The 13133-nt window shown below is 46.1% G+C and overlaps 5 protein-coding genes across 5 annotated transcripts; 1 reads left to right on the top strand and 4 right to left on the bottom strand.

Moving 5' to 3' along the window:
* The first annotated feature begins 1233 nt into the window (after window positions 1-1233).
* On the top strand, window positions 1234-1747 carry AGABI2DRAFT_137101 (hypothetical protein). The gene is made up of 3 exons (XM_006462335.1): window positions 1234-1347; window positions 1404-1568; window positions 1636-1747. The coding sequence occupies exons 2-3, from the start codon at window positions 1455-1457 to the stop codon at window positions 1744-1746; spliced, it is 225 nt and encodes a 74-aa protein (XP_006462398.1). The 5' UTR covers window positions 1234-1347; window positions 1404-1454; the 3' UTR covers window position 1747.
* A 330-nt stretch (window positions 1748-2077) lies between these two features.
* Window positions 2078-3474, bottom strand: AGABI2DRAFT_193555 (hypothetical protein). Its single transcript, XM_006462334.1, has 5 exons — window positions 3309-3474; window positions 3065-3258; window positions 2843-3004; window positions 2611-2788; window positions 2078-2560 (listed from the first exon to the last, which is right to left on the bottom strand). Exons 1-5 carry the CDS (start codon window positions 3417-3419, stop codon window positions 2168-2170), a joined length of 1038 nt encoding a protein of 345 aa, XP_006462397.1. The 5' UTR covers window positions 3420-3474; the 3' UTR covers window positions 2078-2167.
* A 461-nt stretch (window positions 3475-3935) lies between these two features.
* AGABI2DRAFT_223670 (hypothetical protein) lies at window positions 3936-8095 on the bottom strand. Its single transcript, XM_006462333.1, has 15 exons — window positions 7741-8095; window positions 7661-7673; window positions 7580-7603; window positions 7445-7484; window positions 7352-7379; window positions 6740-7273; window positions 6333-6579; window positions 6165-6263; window positions 6099-6108; window positions 5946-6040; window positions 5650-5755; window positions 5193-5414; window positions 4916-5121; window positions 4727-4855; window positions 3936-4667 (listed from the first exon to the last, which is right to left on the bottom strand). The coding sequence occupies exons 1-15, from the start codon at window positions 7998-8000 to the stop codon at window positions 4128-4130; spliced, it is 2553 nt and encodes an 850-aa protein (XP_006462396.1). The 5' UTR covers window positions 8001-8095; the 3' UTR covers window positions 3936-4127.
* Window positions 8096-8366: 271 nt separating this feature from the next.
* Window positions 8367-9407, bottom strand: AGABI2DRAFT_193554 (hypothetical protein). Its single transcript, XM_006462332.1, is given in 6 exon segments — window positions 8367-8386; window positions 8397-8518; window positions 8581-8656; window positions 8725-8952; window positions 9029-9112; window positions 9162-9407. The coding sequence occupies 4 exon segments, from the start codon at window positions 9086-9088 to the stop codon at window positions 8430-8432; spliced, it is 453 nt and encodes a 150-aa protein (XP_006462395.1). The 5' UTR covers window positions 9089-9112; window positions 9162-9407; the 3' UTR covers window positions 8367-8386; window positions 8397-8429.
* Window positions 9408-9912: 505 nt separating this feature from the next.
* Window positions 9913-13130, bottom strand: AGABI2DRAFT_223664 (hypothetical protein). The gene is made up of 6 exons (XM_006462331.1): window positions 12471-13130; window positions 12265-12356; window positions 12102-12210; window positions 11548-12047; window positions 11363-11494; window positions 9913-11301 (listed from the first exon to the last, which is right to left on the bottom strand). The coding sequence occupies exons 1-6, from the start codon at window positions 12991-12993 to the stop codon at window positions 10273-10275; spliced, it is 2385 nt and encodes a 794-aa protein (XP_006462394.1). The 5' UTR covers window positions 12994-13130; the 3' UTR covers window positions 9913-10272.
* Window positions 13131-13133: the final 3 nt, after the last annotated feature.

Below are 13133 nucleotides of genomic sequence, written 5' to 3'. Positions count from 1 at the left end.
TGGCAGGCTCCAATTCTGACAGTCTTTTGACATGTGAACATGTGTACCGTCAGCAAATTTTGCTCAGATAGTCGGAGAAAAAGTCGCCCCGCTAGTCGCCCCTTAAGAGATTGAGCGGGGGTCCAGGTTGACGTCATTGAGTCTACACCTCGTCGGAATAACGTTAGCAAGGGAAGGAAAGCAAGCAACACCAGTCCGGAAAAACTCATATTCTCGACCACATCCTCGGGTTCCAAAACACGAAGGGTTCTATCGATGAGAACAACCTTTTTGAAGGAAAATCCACGGCGATAAAAACAAGGTGAAGGTTACAAGTCACGAGTAGGGACTGTTCTGGAAGTTGGGTCCAAGGGGAGCTGCAAGTAGCGCGCGTAGACCGGTAATGTTTTTTCTCCCCTCAAACGCGGTATCAGACATGCAAAGACATTCCCAGAAACGACGAAAATCTATCGCCGGCACTGTCCGCATCGATCGGGGCATTTCAGAGAATATTCCTAACGATGCGAGCCCACAAAAATGCACATAACTGGAAACCTAAGAGTCAGGTGTACACTGGGTCAGATCTCCGAGTCCAAGCGACGATCGAAAACCCATGATCCTTCATACCCGTCCACTGGCATATGTCTTTCTGAATCGCTAGAACCTTTTATCCAGAGATCCTGGTCAGCGACTTGGAGATGGCGAGATCTTCTACGCAGTACATTGACAAGACAGCCGAAATTAACACCAACACCAGGCAGCTTCTATCTCAGAAGTAGATTTTTTCCAGCACTTGGGGGACTTCTTTCGTCGGCTCGTTCCGCGAGGGTCTCATTCTGAAAATGCATATAAAGCAACGCGAGACAAATGGAAGGCCAGAATAGCAGTTCCTCCCTCTTGTCCTAGGTTCCCTAGCCTTGTTTACTTGTCTTCATCTCTATGTTTCCTCGAGTATAGGCTCGCTCTCTCCACGCGCAACGGAATGCCTTCTAGCCGCTACGATATCTTGATGCTTCCAGTTTGACTCTAGTCTCCACGGTATTTGGAGCGCTCTAGAAGAGGGCTCATGCTTTAGACTGCTCGATCGATGGATATCGACTGTTGTATCCTTTGCACGACATTTTGTGTCTATGGCGCGCTTCGAGTCCGAAGGGACCATGCCGGGCGTCTTGCGATGGATGGCTACAGTCGATATCCAAGTTGTTGATCATTTCTCTTGCATGGTTCGAGGTTGCATTCGCGCCTTCGCTCTTGTTTTCTCCTTCTCCTAGTCATTGTAACACGCTTATTGAATCATGGTTGCAGATACCAGAAGAGGTCATCCAAGCGCTGCTCATATCCATGGGTATCGTCGAATTTAAGTAGAAGGTAGGCCAGCATTTCGTTTGAGTAACCTGGAGGATAAAACTGATACAATTTCCCAGAGCTGCAAATATGACCGAGCCCTGAACCGGTAAATTGGTGCAATAATCAATATGGTGAGACTACGGGGAGTCCATTGGTTCCGCAGTGCCTTGACTCCATCCGCTTTGATGGGGAACTACAACTTGTCATCGGGGTACGTAGTAGCCTGCTTGTGGCTCAGTGTGGCAAGTGAATCTTTCCTCGAGCTTCCGCATTCTCTCCTTAATCGCTGATTACCTTAATTATTGATAGTGGCGAGATAGCGGTTCGCCTACTGCATCGAACTACGTTGCCAGGATGAACAGGATGAACTTGTGGTACGAAAGTATCCAGTTACCTCCCGCCGGTATTGAAGCACGCTAGGCCAGGGTATATCTCCCTGAAGAATAATGGGCAATTCAAGTTCCTCGATACGATGCGTCGAGGCAAATTGGAGGAGAGTGTGCCGGTGCTCGAGGGGAGGTGGGATATGTTCAATTTTAATTATAGATCTATTTGTTGTCAGGATTCGTCTAATGTTCTCCCATGTCCCAATATCTGGTCACATACTACCTGATTTCTCCACCATCTCTTAATCCAAGCCCAATGGGGCTTTTTTACGAGCAGCGTTCACTGAAGCTAATCAGAATGCCCCCCCTCCCCCGCAATATATATTTTGGGACTCACGAGATAGTGAATGTGCAGCCAAGCAATTAACAAAATAATCCCAAAATCATACGCATTAATATAATGTACATTGTACAACATACAAACAGTGCGATGCCACAGCAATAACATAGTAAGATTATCTACCACCAACTAAGGAGGTACGCATGTATGGTCCATTTACACCCATTTGATTGGTATAAGCTCCTGGTGACATGGATGAAAGCGCTTGCAGAGTCATGTTCATGCTCACACCTTGCCCCTGCGGCCCTCCAACAGGTCCTGGTGTTTGATTGTGGAGGTCTCGTATAGAAGAATTTCGATCATCACGCTCAGCTATCGTCGCTCCACCTCGCGAAGGATCCGTGAGGCCATTGATCATGGAGAAGGTTTGACCTAGGCCGTATAACTTGCCCGAATACTCTGCATCGTCGATTTCACCGTTAAAGTATACTTCTCTGAGTTTGAAGAATGTCTGTGACGTTAAGAGTGAATCCGAGCCAGCTTGATGTGATGCACCGTGGCGCATCACCTGTAAATTCCAAATAAAGCATTGAAATGGCCGAACAGACAGATACGTACCCCGAGATCATCCGCAACGTCTTGAAGACCGCCTTTTAATTGTTTACACGAGCGCATCAGAAACTTGATGTCATAGACGATTGGGAACCATGTACGAAGGAGGGAGAAGAAATCGTCTTCTGTGGTTGGAAGGGATTCAGCGGTTAGAAGCTTGATAAAGTAGCCAAAGTCATAGCCACTGTGACCGAGGAATAAGGCAAGAACAGGCGGGGGCACACGAGTAGGGACGTACCTATGGAATGATATCCACTTCGTGTCAGGAAGCAACACCAGGCCCGAAGTAATCATAAGCTCTGCAAAATCGTTGGGCGATATCCCATATTCCGCATGCTGCTGAAAGTCTATGCCTGATTTCTGAAGCAGATCAATTGACTCTGGTGCGTAGATATCATCGCTATTGGTCGCAAAGAATATACGTCAGCTGACCATTTAACGCAATTCTACAACGACTGACTCAATGTTGAACTTGAAGTTGAATTGCCACGTTCCACATTCAATCGGGTGTTCCCCATCCTCATTTGCCAAAGTGATTCCTACTTGAATGATCCTTAGCAGGTCCACGTTACACCGCATCGTCTGGTAATGGTAATCTGAAGACGTCTTGAACGTTCCTATAGGCCGCGCAACGACACCAGGGAATTCGGTATCCTGTGTTCACACCGTTATGTAGGTCAGCGAAGGAGGACGCTTGCACGTACCATGGCGACATAGGGAAACTGGTCGATTAAAGCTCTTATTTTCTCCATTTCCATCTCTAGGTTTGTCGCCCAAACATCCTGTATTTCCGGCCCATCATTGCGACCGGCCATTGACTGGTGACTGTTGTCAAAAACAAATTTGGCTCTGAGCCAAGGTGAAGGTAGGATTCCAAGTACAAGAGCATTACATAATCCGGTGCCAGCCTATCACCGGGTCCGGAAGCCACAAAGTGTTATTTCATATCGAATGCCTAAACATAAAACGTAGTCGAAACGGAGCCCTGTCATGTTTTGAAATTCGAATGGTGTATTTAGCTCGCATATCCATAGGTTTGGATTTACTATGTAACTTGCTAGACTGAAACTAATAGCCCAGGTAGGAATGAATTGAAAGGCCGCCACCCCAATATTTTCATTCAAATTCCTCTCCCTAACCCAATATGAAGCAGCGAAAAAATGGCTCTATATCACAGATTAATTGTAACTTACTTCCAACCACAGGAGAACCAATCATCAAAGACATGGGGGAAAAAAGCGTAACAAATGGACAATAAAAACAACGAGATAGTCAACAACGACTGGGAAAGGAGAGACGGAAAAGAGCAGATGTACTTCCAGTCATCATCACAACAATTCAGCATGAGTTTCAACGATATGATCTCTATCGACGCGGGCAAGTATAAAAAATGGAAGTAAAGAGAGAAGGAAGCAACGCATGCGCAAAGTAAGAAAGCCCTAGGGTCGATCTGTACCCCCAAAACTCCGGAACAGAAGACAACAAGAGACGAAGGAAGAAAGTGATAAAGCAAAGAGAGAGAATCAAAACCAAGCCATATAACTCGTTTCCTCCAACTCCGCCATCAACGCTCCATGATCAAAATTAAACTTCTCATCCTCCCCAATTCTAGGTGACGACGGCACAAATAAATTCGTTTTCTGTTGTTGTTGCATACTCGTAGCCGGTGTGAAACTATACCTTCCTTCCACACCGACGCCCAAACTCGAAAAATGATAAATATCCGGCAAGGTATCTTGCAACGACGAATGTTTACTGCTCAATATTCCCGTCGCACCGGCACCTACACTGGATATGGAAGGACTGAGACTGGTGCGAGTACTGGATGAAGAAGAGGTATTCGTTGTTATTGCCCCTCTGCCGCCTGCCCCGTTATCAATAGAACGGACAGCGGGCGCAGTGAGCCTCATATGATCAGCATGTTCACCAAGTATACGATGTGCACGATCGAATGATGCTGGAAGCGTGACCGGATATGGATTGCCAGCCGCAAGGTGCGATGGTGAAGACATATTTTGTCGGAGGCTAAGCCGACCCTTCTCCGCGAGTTTTGTTATATGTGGCTAACAAGGAGCGGAAAAAAATCATTGACAAGATCCGTGGAAGAGGAAGAATTACGTACAAGGACTTTTGCGCTCAAAGGTAAATTTGTAGCCCTCCTAAACAAACGACATATTCTTTCTAGATCCTGAACCGCAAAAGTTGCAAGAGGTGTCGTCGGAGCACGGGAAATGAAAAGCGATAGCATCACCTGTCGAAATCAGGATTAAGTCAATTAAGCCATGAGCTTATCTATTCTTTTCCCACTTACAGCAGCCGAAAAGACATTAAACCAAAAATGCAAAAACCTCACGCTCAGCTGTGATTCTTTTTCATACAACTGTTCAACCGCAGCAATCAAGTTTGAAGCGCTTAGATACGTCGCAAGTACGGATGGTGCATAATCATGGTGCATATCGAAGGGTTCAGGGCTATTCATAGCCTGCGTGAAATATCGTCTATGCAGCTGCAACAGCGCTGTAAATTGCATTTTAATTTGGGTATGACCTATGAAATAAGAGAGAGAGAAAGAGAGAGAAAGGACGCACCAATCTCACGTCCCATAATCACCAACCCTCTCTGCATGACCAAAAATCTCGGGGTTTCTGTACTGTTTTCCAATTCACCCAATATTGGAGGGACGTAGAAATCACGAGCAGATCGATCGAGCGCCAGGAGTTGGTCATATTCAATCTGTTGTTTTGCATTCGTCATCGCCTCGAGAATAGGTGACAAACATTCGATGAAGAAATCGTTCTTCCAATTGTGATCTGATTCAACGTAATAGGTGCGTTGGGTGAAGGGGCGAAGAAAGCACAGAGAGGGAGGGTTTGAATACCAGCGATCACCAGGTTGAAAATGACAACAGCATCCGAAGCATGGGCCGTTCGTGGAAGTGAAAACGTCCAGTCGATAAATACCAAATACAGGGGCGCACAGCAGATACATATGAAGAAAACGTTGATAAGAAATTTAATTCGTCGAAACGCAAGGTGCATCACTCACAAACAATCTCCTCTCGAGGGACATATATCCCTGCACCAACGTATGAAGGACGCGCGACATCCACATGTGCGAGAGATATTGAAGGTGGACGCCCGAGTGACAAGGACTAAAACCAAAAAAAAAGTAATCCGCAAGACCCCATCAGAAAAGATGAATATCACAAATTTCAAATGGCAAGTCCAATGCCAAAAGGAGAATCGGAGTAAGAAATACACAAGAGTTGGAGTAGCAGTACACAAACACCCACACAGATTTTAATTTAGAACAGTTACGCGGTCGAAGGAAAACTGACATACCATGCGACAATCCATGTTGAGAAGTTCCCAAAATATCGCACGGCGTCTCTCATGCTCTTCTGGGATAAGTTTCCCTCCCCGCGTAGAGTCACGATCTGTACGACGATGCTTACTTATTTACAGAGATAAGATTCTACTGAAAGGAAAACATACGTAGGCCGAGCTGCGATAGAAAAATATGTGAAAAGTAATAAAAATTGACGATAAATACATGCTTACTCCTTGTGCCAATTTTGCTACGAAACCCATTAGATTCCAAGCGTACCCCACTGCCTTCTTGTTATCAGAGAAAATAAGATGATAATAAATCATGCAAAACTAGAGCAACCAGAAAAGAAAACTCAAGTCAGATTACTTTTCGCTCCCCTTCCAGCATTTCAAACTCACCAAAGCGTGCAGCACATCGAAATCAGGCTCCTCCATCAACGGAATCTCACAAACCGAGGCTCTCGCTAGATGGTGATACGCTTCCCCGTGCAACGAACCTAGAGGTTGATTTAGATCTACTAACGAGCCGATAGAGAGCACCATCAGCAATAGTGCCAGTCTCCGAGGGCTCAAACTTTCAACGGGGGTTTCATAACAATAATGCAGCAAATTCGGAAGGAAGGTTTCCGCCGTGTCGAGATTGAACCTGTCAATCTAGGTGAGTGATGTTTCACACGCAACAAGATATCTAAAGCATCCAAAGCAGGAAATGAATTGGAGCTGCGGAACAAAAAACCAGCCTTAAGCGGAAGAATACCAAAGCGGTGAAGGAGCCAAAAAGATTCGAATATGTAAATTTGACGTACTGCCAAAGTGCATTACTCCGGGCTTCATTGCATATTCTCTCGGCTTCTTCGCGAGGCGGAAGTGCATCCCGAATCCTCTTCCGCATACTCAAATCGACCATCCACGGGAATGGAAATGTTGCACTGAGTTGCAAAATGTCAGACGCCACTTCCGGTGGAGTCGTGTACCGTGGACGGTCAGATGTTGAATTCGACGAAACGGGGTCGGTTATTTGGAGGGGTTGATTAGCGAATTTGATTGGTGTAGGCGGATATAGCGAGAGTGCACCGACGGATTCTCCAAGACCTTCTGTTTGTCTCGTAGAGGATGACGGAACTGCAGACGAATCGGCATTGGCAGGTGGTGGTGGAAATGGCGTCGTCCCATACAGTTCTTGTGATGTCTTGATTTTGAGTAGGTCTGGCGCCAAAAGAGGATGTCGTTGATTCGAACATTGTGCTTGAACTTGCTCTAAAGCCTCTTCCAGCTGCCTAACACGATCACTGAGTTCCGAGATTTTATCGTGCAGTTGTTCCGTGTTCGCCAGAATAAACCTGAAAGAGTAATCCCAAAATGGTTCTATCAGCCCAAACAATCGGACAGGGTAACGGTGGCTGAGAAAGCGTTATTACCGACTTCCACGTCCGGCCGTCAGGGCACCTAAAGATTTTTAAATTGGTTGATAAGGAATGGGACGGCAAGTATGCTGGGCATGAGACTTTTACCTTCAGGACAGAGGCTTCCACAACCCCGTTTAACACACGACTGAAAATAGAAATCGAACAGTTAGCACCGCTCAAAGGCACACAGCCCACTCGCGGCATTATAAAATCGAAATTACACGAAAAACATAATCGTACCTGACAAGGAAATACACGATCGCACTGTACGATAAAACTGCCGTCAGTGGGTGTCCGTCAGAATCGGTAAGTGAAGCATGCCTTCAGTTTGAGCCTGTTGCAAGGAGTCTTGTGTAAGAACGACGGAGAGGAGGGGGAAGGGGTGACGAAAGGTAACATACCTTCGACATTCTTTGCACGAGAGTTTGCGGCTACGATCGTCGTTTCTCGGCCTTGCTATAGGGGGAGGACCGAGGCTGGAATTTGGTCCAGGAACATTGGGTGCATGTTGAGATAGGTTAGCCATATGGTGATCGTCGCTCATGGGAAGAGCAGAGGGCCCACTGGAGGGACTGGCATCAAGAGGTTGTCCAGAAACAGAGTCTGACCCCCTAGGTCGCTTGTTTGGACGACTCGAGTACCCCGAATCGTTCGGTAGCATGTCAATAGACTACTAAAAAAAAATACCAAGCGCCGTGTCACAGTGAACGAAACGGTTGAAAGACGACGATGAGAACAAAAGCGAGAGAGGGAAAGAGATGGAAGTAAGAAAGAAAGAGAGTAAAGAAGAAAGAAGAAAGGCTTTCTTTGTTGACCCGTGACTTCCGCAATCCTCTTAGCTTCTGGGCGCCGAATGAACTCTCCGAAAGTGTTTGCTCATTAGAGAACAAAGCTCAGCCTATTAGTTTGAAAATAAGGGCTACACACGGACAACGATCCGGTCGGACATTTTGCCCGTTGACCCTACTAGTACCTTCCTCCACCCTGCAAAGCACAATACAAAAACAGAAAATTCTTGATTTTTCAACTCCCGTCACGAAAAAAAAACCAAAAAAAAACATATATGTATAAAAAAATGATCGCCATGTTCCTAGCCACTAACTCGGTCTGCAATCAGATCCGCGTCCGTTTCGGACAGCATCACCTTGAGTACCTCAGAGACCTGTGAATGCAGATTTCCTAACGACGCCGAAATCAAACTTCTTTTCAACATACAGACTCTCCAACAAAGAAAAACTCACTAGCGCGATTGACAGCCTTGACGTACTCCTCATTCGCAATCTGCATCTCCTCCTCCAACACCTCCAATCTCTTTGCCTTGTTTACACAAAATCATCAATAAAAAAAACAAGAATAAATTAAACACATGAGCTGCTGAAACTCACCTGTGCTTCTTCAGGCTCAGGCTCCGGCAACGAATTTATCAAATAATCAATCTGCTTCGCCTTGACCATCAAATCCATAACCAACTCCCTCTTATTCGCCTCAAAAACCTCACTCTCATCATACTTCTCCGGATTCCTCTGTTTAGTAATCGGCACTTCAGGTGAAACCTGCACAAAATTCGATTTCGTCGTCAAATACCCTATCGTGTTGGACATGATAACCAGAATCTTGAAAAGTGTTGAATACACATTAGACAAAACAACAAAAAGAGAGAGAACACAATACACAACACACGGAACTCACTTGTTGGATTTCATCCTGAAGTTGAGTTATACGATCCATATGCGATAATTCCTGCAGCATTGCCTCTGCTGCCCCCGCAGCTCCCTAATAGTAAGGTAAGCAATAACCAAGCAAGCAAAGCAAACAAAATAACCTTTTCACACCCGAGCGTATTGAGTCAAGTCTTCTTCCCTCAACTCAATCAAACACTTGAGTCTTCTCCAAATCAATAAACCACCTCGTCACCGCTTATATCGGAACAACCAACAGCTTCCAGCTTCTTTCCTCCACGCAAATGTAAAACGCCCGCTTGCCCTTTCAACAAGTTTTTTCTTAAATCGCGCGTGCCCTGGCAAAAAGTCGTCGCAACCCGAGGCCGATTAAGTGTTCAACGTAAAGGCCGTTTGTTTGTACTTATGCCTCAAACCCATTTCATCATAAACCCGATCATACCGTCCTCCGATCATCCGATCACAACAGTTGATCATTTCCCCAGCGTCAAACCGTCAAAAGCACCTGAACCACTTACTCTATTTCTTCTCACCAACTGCCCCAAATCCTAATCACTATTACCAAAGCTACATCTACACAAAAAAACTGCTAATTAATACAAAAAACAGAAATAAATAACATGCACAACAATAAATCTTTTCTTTTCAACAACAACAACAAAAACATTATAAGGGGAGATTGAACAAAAAACAGAGCGAAAATGAACAACAATCCAACTATCCCAAACATCTAAATTAAAACAGTAAAAAGAGAAACACCCACCCCCAACTTCTCAACTTCTCAACTCGTCTCTCCGATGCCAAAGGGATGAACGTTATCGTGAACCACTCCTCAAAGCCTCGACTCTTCATTTCACCAAAAGAAACAGCCCATCAACACGCACCCCAAACTCTTCTTGACCAAATTAAGCAAAAAAAATCGAAATTTGCCTTTCTCGAAGATCAGGAGAATCCAAACCCCATCATTACCCATCTCTTTCCCCTTCCCTTCCCAATCCCCAACCCCCCGGAGTTTATGCGCGCACACACACGTCCGTTATGCAACGGTATAAGCATTACGAAACAAAATCCCTCATACGCGTCTCTTCCCTGTAACAACCAACCGACGAGTTCGCAGTCAACAAAACTGCCAGAGAGAGCCCTGCATCATTTACATTGTCTCTCTCTCCAACCCCGCCAAGTCGCCGCAAAAACTCCACATACATATAACCCCTCCCCCCCCCAGCATCCTAACCCTCCACCCAAAAAACCATCCTAATAAAACACCATAAAACTTTGTTCATTATTCGCACTCAACGCCCCCAACTCAAAATTAATCGTATCCATCATCGCAAGTTTCGATGATGGAGGCGGAAGCGCCACAGGTGGTCCAGATGCAGGTAACACAGCAACAGACGTATAAAACCCGGGGCCAGTATTATTAGAGTGCACAGGTGAGGAAAGATGTTGTTGTTGTTGCTGCTGCTGTTGAGAATAATGACTCTGTAAAGGAACTTGCGACGTCGAAGGTGAAAGTGCAGTAGGTGTCGCATAAGTCGGAGAATTCGGCTTGGTATACGAAACAGTAGCGCTACTGGCCGTAGAAGGACTATACATCCCCCCAGAAGCACCATTGGTATTATATCCATTATACGTCGGCGTCCCATTCGCAAACGTCGCACCCGCCATATGTTGTTGTCCATACACCGGCGGACTCGGACTCGGACTCATCCCACTCCCCGACAAACTCGAATACGAAGATGTTCCATTCATCCTCCCATTCCTGTTATACGTCGGATACCCAATCCCCACAGCAGGCCCGCTTCCCATATAACCCACGGGCGGAGCTTCTGGTAAAACAGGAGACGCCCCATTAATAATCGGCGGCGGACTCCATTCATGCGAAGGTGGACAGTCTGGTTGCGCCATCATCGTCGTAGATGGACTCGACCTTGAACTATTAGGAGGAACAGCAACACCCTGCTTCCCGATACTATTCGTTCCATTCGTATTCGGCTGGTGTGCCGCTCGATTGGAACAATTACAAGGCTTCCTCAACGGAAACATGGTTCTTGCAATTTGATGCACCTCCGCGATGCATTGCGATAAACTTTGATGGGTATACAAGAAGGCATCCTCCGGTGGAACAGAAGGCGATCGACGTTCGTTATCATGTTCATCTCCAGCGGTATAGGAAGTGCCATCCTCCGTGATATGGCGAAGAACAATCGTCGGAAGTTCTTGCCCGTTTGACCAGCGGAAGTATATGTCATTGGCCTTATCAACCATGGTTTCTAGTATTGGCTATATAGAACATCGGTGAGCATCAGTGTTTGAAGACCGCTTTTAACTTTGAGATACTGACGAGAACTTGAGAAGCTCGAGGACATATCTCCTTCCCAGCTCTGAACAACAACCTTGCCCTTTGCAGATCCTGTAGGGCCGCGGGCGACAAACAAGTAAAAGGCGCTCTAGATACCAACAAACACAAAGCGATCTACAAACACCTCCGATCAAAATCACAGCTGAAAGGAGTGATTGGCGACTTACGGCAGCCGAGAACGCATTCGACCAATACCAAAGTATTCGCGACGTCAGCTCCGGTTCCTTCTGGAAAAGTTCTTGAATGGTCGCTATCATCCTCGAAGCACTCAAGAACACCGCTACGACGGATGGTGCATATTTGTGCCGTCGATTAAAAGCCTCTTCGGGCCCACTGAGAGCGCGAATAAAGTATGATCGGTGGAGCTGAAGTAACACTAATTGAAGTATTAATATTGTTGATTGACATTTGACAGTTGACAGTTGTCGGGAATTTATGGAAGGTCGGAAGAGCTCACCAGCTTCAACTGCAGTACCCATAGAGGCTCGCTGTAAAGCAATATTTCTTGACGCACACTTTTCCTTGTTTCTCAAAGGAAGCGGTACAGCAAAGTCACGAATACGCCGGTCCAGTTCAAGTACTGATTTGTAGTCAAGCCCTGGCTTGGAAATGGCGTCGAGCACCGGGACTAAGAATTGCTGATAAGAAGTATGTTTCCATTCCTGGACTGAAAGCCTAATCAGAACACGATGACACTAACAAAAATGGTTCAGATGCTTACAATAGTGTGGTGACTCGCAAAGTTCAAACTCGTCATCAGGGGCATAAGACGGCCGTGGACAATCCATATGGTGAATCGACAATGAAGGAGGTCGGCCAAGAGACAACGACTGAAAAGGTAATTAGAAGGTAACCAAGTTGGACGCCTCCACTCCCAAACTCACCAGTCTGGCATCAAGATACAATAGTTCCCAGAATAGCGCCCTCCGTTTTTCTACCTCCTCCGGTATTACCTTTGATTTTCCTCCACCGCGATCTATTCCAACACGTCAGTGTCATGCGAAATTTTTGTGATGGCTGTATACATACGTAGACCAATCTATTCGGTACCGGAGGTCAGTTTATGATAAAAAAATCTGAACGCAATCACTTACGCTTTGTGCCAATTTTGCCACAAGTCCCATGATTCCCCACGCCTCTCCAACAGCCTTTTTCCCGTCACTCCAGACAGCAAGAAACCATACTTCATAGAACAACGCAAGAACGGTATCCACATTAGTCTCTTCCATTATTGGAATTTCACACAGGGAGGCACGGCCGAGATCATGATATCGAGACGCTCGTGCTTCTGCTTCAAGGTGGGCTGCGTGCATAGGGTTGGAAGATGCCGACTGGTTTGACGAGCCAGTAGGAGAGTCGGAAGTAGAGGGAACGTCGACGACACATGCCACCGCCAGGATCATTAATAGGAGAGCTAAGCGACGGGGATCGATATCTCTAATAGGTTTCGGTGATTTGTCCGAAGAAGAGGAGTAAATGTGGTGCAGGAGGTTAGGGAAGAAAGTTACAGAGGGATGGGGATTGTATTGCCAGAGTGCGTTTCGCCGGGCCTGGTCCCAAAGTCGCTGAGCTTCAGCACGCGACGGTAGCTGAGAGCGAATGTGCTCTCGCATTGCAACATTACGTTCTGGCGTATTTTGATACGAGCTGGACAGGGGGAAAGAAGAACTTAGGTGACTGATATCGGATTGTATCGCCGTCAGATCAAAAGTAATTGTATTACCCTAAATGAGGACTTGAGTTAAGGGACGCA

Source organism: Agaricus bisporus (genome assembly GCF_000300575.1).
Source record: "Agaricus bisporus var. bisporus H97 unplaced genomic scaffold AGABI2scaffold_7, whole genome shotgun sequence".
NCBI classification, from domain to species: Eukaryota; Fungi; Basidiomycota; class Agaricomycetes; order Agaricales; family Agaricaceae; genus Agaricus; species Agaricus bisporus.
The sequence above is the reverse complement of the archived record's forward strand: the minus strand, read 5'-3'. Positions and strand labels throughout refer to the sequence as shown.